The following is a 5,813-nucleotide window of genomic DNA, read 5'->3' as shown; positions in this document are numbered from 1 at the left end:
CCAGGCCTTCATCTGTCCTCCTCAGTGTCAACTTTCTCACAGCTATTAGGACACGTCACGTTCTGATAGATAGTCAATGGAGCAGAGTGCACACACATCTGAACGGGTGCGTAAACAGAGGCGTGCATGGCAAGGTTAGATTAAGTGTATCAGCTTGACCAGCTCCTGCATTGAAGCAGACACACATGGCCGCTCACGCCATTGATCATGTAAAATCTGCGATGTAATCAGTCATAGAGCTCTGCATGCATCCCTCATTAACTTGCACCCGAGGCCTTAATGAAAAACCACTGGAGAGAATCTGTGCATTCACTGTTTTCACCCCCCAACCCCTTTCTCCCTTTCTGCTTCCCAGCTCTACTTTCACGCCCTGCAATAAATGCTCGTCCTCCTTCTCGTTCATCTCAACGTCCGCCCTCCCCCGAATGCCCCAGCGGCTGGCTTGACTTCCGCTGAGACAAAGTAAATATTTCCCATGGCTTATCTGACCGCTGGCAGAGGAGGACAGTGCGAGGATAATTAACAAGTAGCCTCCATATGACAGGCCTCGGTGGGGTTAAGATCATGTGGCTACCTTAAACCTCACCAGGCTTTCATCAGCTCAGGACCCAACTTGAAAATTCAGTTTCTTCTTGGTTCCTTTGTTACACCATCTCATGCTTATTGCATAACACCAGAAAGCCACATTTCTCAACTCCTCTTTTTTTATGCATGATGATGAAAACCTCCCATTCATCAAGGCTTAGAACTTGGGCTAGCAATCTCTATGGTTGTCTGGGTGTTGGAGCATTGGCCAGGGAACAACCGACAAGAGCAACATGAAAGCCAGTTATGCTGCATACCACAACAATTTGAATTTTCACAACATTGGCTAACGCAAAAAAAAAAAAAAAAAAAGAACAATCAAAAACACAACGTATCGGAATCAAATAGAAGCAATGAATTGTGTCTCTCTTCGATGAGCAGAAAATCTCATCCATTGAAAGCCCAATGAAAAAGGCTATGTGGCTGCATGCGTGCAAAAGTCCCATCTTGACTTGATTATCTCATTGTTCGTTCTTTTCCTAGAGAACAAAAAGGAGGGGTAGAATGAAAACAATATATTTGTGCAGATTGGCTGGTGTCCAGGTACAGCTCCGCCTCTCTGACGATGACAACGTGACGTCGTGTGCACCTTCCCCTGTTGTGCAATCATCACAGGGGCTATAAGACCCCCCCGCCGCAGCCTCATCTGGTTTCTCAGAGGCTCCAGACCGTGTCCGGCGCTCACACCCTCCGAGGCATGACATGGTTCAGGATTCTTCATAGCGAGCGGGTCAACGCAAAGACATGGACTTCAGCCAAATGAGGCATTAAAAACAGCTCAACCTATTGGACTGGACAAACAAACACTTGAGGTAAAATATGTTATTGCTTCAATGAATGACATTACTCTGTGTTGTTAGTTTTATAAGTCTAAACATCCTTATTTCATGAAGTTGAAAAAAAATGTGCTCATGTAATCCCCCGTCTTTGCCTCCCTTGACAGCCTTCTTTGAATTTCATTACGCCTTTACTGATAATGTATTCTTCCAATGCAACCAAAGCAGCTACTTTATCTCGATCCCCCATCTAATATCAAACAAAACTGGACACAATGTTCACAGATGGCATGAATGTTTCAAAACCTTACTTTCAGGTATGAATATGGAGTGCATGTTTCGGTGAAATCCGATGCCGCCAGCACATCTTCGTTTGGGTTTCGACGCAAGAGTTGTTTGAACTTGTATTGATGGCCCAGTAAAATATTTGAGCCAAATGCTAAGTTTGGCTCACAGAATACCAAATCGTTATCCATAAAAGGCTCCTTTTTGTTTCTCTCCAGTTGACCTTGGAGCGCTGAAAGAAGCGGAGTGGAATTGTTCCATGATGGCAGTCCCGAATGACAGCTTCAGTTTGAACTCCACCTTCTCGCCTTATACAAGCAAAAACAGCGAGAACGCGTCTGGTTGCGCAGACTGGCCACGGGTGCCTATGACCACCATCATCCCCACTATCTACAGCATTATCTGCGTTCTGGGCATCATTGCCAATACCCTTGCTGTGTGTGTGTTGGCCCACACCAGCGCCTCAAGAAGAACTGTGGCCAACACGTTCATGCTGAACCTTTGCATATCGGACCTTTTGTTCCTGCTGTCTCTCCCGCTGTGGGCTGTCTACTACTCGCAAGGCTACAGCTGGCCCTTCGGACGAGTGACTTGCAAGATCTCCGGTAGTCTCCATAATCTCAACCTGTATGCCTCCATATTCTTCATCACTTGCATGAGCATGGACCGCTACCTTGCTCTGGTGCACCCACTGCGCTCTCAGAGTGTTCGAGACCTGAAACGGGCCAAGCTCATGTGCGTCCTGGTGTGGGTTATGGCATTTGCTTGCACGGCGCCAACCATAGCGCTGAGGGACACTCATTATATCGAGGCGTATGACGTGGAAGCTTGCGTGATGATCTATCCGGATGCCACCTGGTATCCGAGACTGGCCTGGATGAAAGTACTCCTGGGCTTTTTGCTGCCGATGCTCATCATTACTTGTTGCTACTGTGCTATTGGCAGACATTTCTTGGCTGGTTCCGGCCTCGTAAGCCTGCGGAAACCGTCGCGCTCTGCCAGCGCATTTAAATGCTCTGGGTCACAGGACGGCTGCGCTAAACCGGAGAGACCCCCGACCCCCTGTGTGAACCCCGGCTCCGGAGGAGGCAGACCCATGGAGGGAAGGGGGCTGGAAAGGGTCCTGTGGACCGTGGCTGCTGTCGTTTTGGCCTTCTTCCTTTGCTGGTTCCCCTTCCACTGCGTGACATTTATAGACATACTGAAGAGTGATGACTGGCTGGACGGTTGCTGGGCCCAGTGGGCCATCCAGAATCTCACACCCCTCACCCTCTGCTTGGGCTTCTCCAACTCTGCCATCAACCCAGTGCTGTACTGCTTCATCGGGAATCATTTCCGGGGCCGACTGGGCACCCTTAGTAAGGGTCTGTGTGTGCATTTGAAGGCACGTGAAGAGGATCACAGTCAGAAGAGGGGCTCCTTCAGCACTCGGCTCAGTTCTTTCTCCCGAAAACTCAGCGACTTGAAAGATCTGGCGGTTGTTGACGCCTCTGCGCATGCTTAGGCGACTGAAGAGGGAACACTGGGCAGAACAGTGAGGAACAAATTCATGTAACCCAGAGGTTTCATTATATGACTTCCTTCTGTGTCTTTGGACAAAAAGAAAAATGAATCCCTGGTGAAAAAAAACTTCAGTTCAGTTGTTGTGCCTTTAGGTGTCCTTCGTCAATGCACTGAAAGGGTTAAGTAAATCGAGATAACTTCGACGACGATTGTATCTTCTTCTATACATGTTGTTCAAGAAATCAATTGCAGCAGCTTTCAGTCAGACCAACAACACATTTTAATGGATTTATCTGTGCGATTTGTGCATTTCATGACATCAAAATCACCAATGTATCACTCCTCCCTCACCATCAAGACTTTTCTAGGTTCTAATGTCCACTCCAAATCTTATCCCTGTGCTTGTGGGCCCCCCCCCCCCCCCACCCAGTATTCCGACTTCATATAACAGGTTATGGACTTCTGCACAAATGAAAAACAAAAGAGGAAACGAGTTCTCATAAGGAAGGAGACGAGTTCTCATATCGGAACTGCATCAAAAATTCTGCCTTGACAAAGATATAAATGCTCAATTTTTCTTGACACTGTCCGAGAGGTATTCATTTAACAATTTGTTTATTAGGTTGTGAAAACGCACTTCAACATACTGAAGACTGTGTCTCATATTATGACTCAATACATTTCTATACCCACTGTACCTAATGCTATCTCTCAAGCTATTAAAAGGGGAAGTTTCAAATGTTTTGCTTTGCTTTGCTAGTGCTCAACTTTACTTTGCCATTCAGGTCTTACCACTGGAAAAAAAAATGTCACGGTGTTATGCCTCTTCATAGTGTTATATCTACCGTAGCTAAATCCAAGATACTCAAAACCTGGCCAGGGCATTAAGCAGAAATCATTTGAGGTTTAACGGCATCTACAATTGTAAAACTTTATTGCGACAGTACACTGAAAAAAAAAATGTGATGAATTTACTCTTTTTTATTATGTTAGGTGGTTACACACAATGAAATCATTTGGATCTAGATAAACAAACATTTTAAGTCGATATATAGTCTAATTAAAAAGTGTCGGAATCTAGATGCTTTTGCTTGCAAACATTTGACAAAATAAATTTGAATATATTCAACACACCATTTTTTTCAGTGTACTGTCGCAATAAAGTTTTACAATTGTAGACGCCATTAAACCTCAAATTATTTCTGCTTAATGCCCTGGCCAAGTTTTGAGTATCTTGGATGAAGCTACGGTAGATATAACACCAAGAAGTGGCATAACACTGTGACATGTTGTTTCTAGATTATGTATGAAGTTATCGGATTCATTTAAGATGGTGCACACAACCGTATTTCTTGCAAATGACATCATAATACCAAACAAAACAAAAACAAAATGAACAGCATTGGGAACGACCATGATCAAGTTTTATATCTCAGTAAAGGTTGATACACTTGTTTGTAAATCCAAATGATATTTAAACTGCTAAAACATAATTATTAATAAACACTGAACACATATATTTATGAATACTTTGATTTCTGACTTCACAGCGGAGCATAGTGAGCTCGAATTTGGCCATTAAAATGGTGAATTCAGTTCCTCGACATAAATGGTGAAATGGTAAGTGTTCACTTCCTGAGCTTCAATGTTCTCTTCATGACAGGTGGTTCTCTTCATACATTTGTCAAGAGCTGTATTATAGCAAGATATGGTCATTAGGAATACCAATCCATAGTATAGAAAACTGTATACACTGCATTGACATTGTATCATTTCCAAATATAATTACTAGCAATGTATTTGCCTGAATTAAAAAATAAAATGAAAAAGATGACAGGTATATGTTGAGTCCCTCCTACATATCAACGCTGCCTATCATAGTCTTATACAAATGCTCTGATCATGCATTCCACTCCAAACACTTGTGTTGTGCTAATCAATGGAGTGTCTCTGTCTGCTACTTGTGTCTGGTATAGATCCTCCACATACCACACTGACCCTGGCCTGCCCCTGTGTGTGCTGGAAGCTTAGAGAGTGTTTGTACAGCTATGTGTTTTCCCTGCTGAAAGCCACCCAACAAAATTACTGCTAGTTATTTTGTTCATGATAAACAATTTGATAGTAGCGGCAATGAAAGATGTACATTTTTTTTTAGAAATGTACATTTTCTATTTTATATAGATATTTTTTCTGTGGTACGGTACAAAACTGGTTAGCACATCCGCTTCACAGTGCATAGGTCCTGGGTTCGATTCCGGCCGCAACCTTCCTGTGTGGCGTTTGCATGTTCTCCCCATGCCTGCGTGGTTTTTCTCCGGTTTCCTCCCACATCCCAAAAACATGCACTGTCGGTTGATTCAGCGCTCTAAATTGTCTCTATGTGTGATTGTGAGTGTGAATGGTTGTTTGTTTACGTGTACCCTGCGATTGGCTGGCAACCACTTCAGGGTGTATCTTGCCTACCGCCCGAAGACAGCATTGGGATTTAATTGAAGTGAGATATTCCGATAATTCTGTAATGGCTGCAAGTTTAATTTGAAAAACAAAACAAAACAAAACAAAAAAACACATTGGCCGACAGGGAATGCACTATACCGTTCTCCAGTATCATCATTAGGCAGGGCAACTTAATTTATGTATTTCATACAGAGGGTAACTCAATGT

General features: G+C 43.7%; 1 protein-coding gene across 2 annotated transcripts; it reads left to right on the top strand.

Annotated features, from left to right (window-relative positions):
* Positions 1 to 1,226: 1,226 nt before the first annotated feature.
* Positions 1,227 to 4,966, top strand: agtr2 (angiotensin II receptor, type 2). 2 transcript variants are annotated; one of them, XM_019884196.1, is made up of 3 exons: positions 1,227 to 1,397; positions 1,865 to 3,161; positions 3,198 to 4,966. In XM_019884196.1, the coding sequence occupies exon 2, from the start codon at positions 1,906 to 1,908 to the stop codon at positions 3,148 to 3,150; it is 1,245 nt and encodes a 414-aa protein (XP_019739755.1). In that variant the 5' UTR covers positions 1,227 to 1,397; positions 1,865 to 1,905; the 3' UTR covers positions 3,151 to 3,161; positions 3,198 to 4,966. The 2 variants fall into 2 exon arrangements, with proteins under 2 accessions (XP_019739755.1, XP_019739754.1); XM_019884195.1 differs by having other exon boundaries at positions 1,865 to 4,966.
* Positions 4,967 to 5,813: the final 847 nt, after the last annotated feature.

The sequence above is a fragment of the Hippocampus comes genome, unplaced genomic scaffold (genome assembly GCF_001891065.2).
Source record: "Hippocampus comes isolate QL1 unplaced genomic scaffold, H_comes_QL1_v1.1 scaffold156, whole genome shotgun sequence".
Classification (NCBI taxonomy): domain Eukaryota; kingdom Metazoa; phylum Chordata; class Actinopteri; order Syngnathiformes; family Syngnathidae; genus Hippocampus; species Hippocampus comes.
The sequence above is the reverse complement of the archived record's forward strand: the minus strand, read 5'-3'. Positions and strand labels throughout refer to the sequence as shown.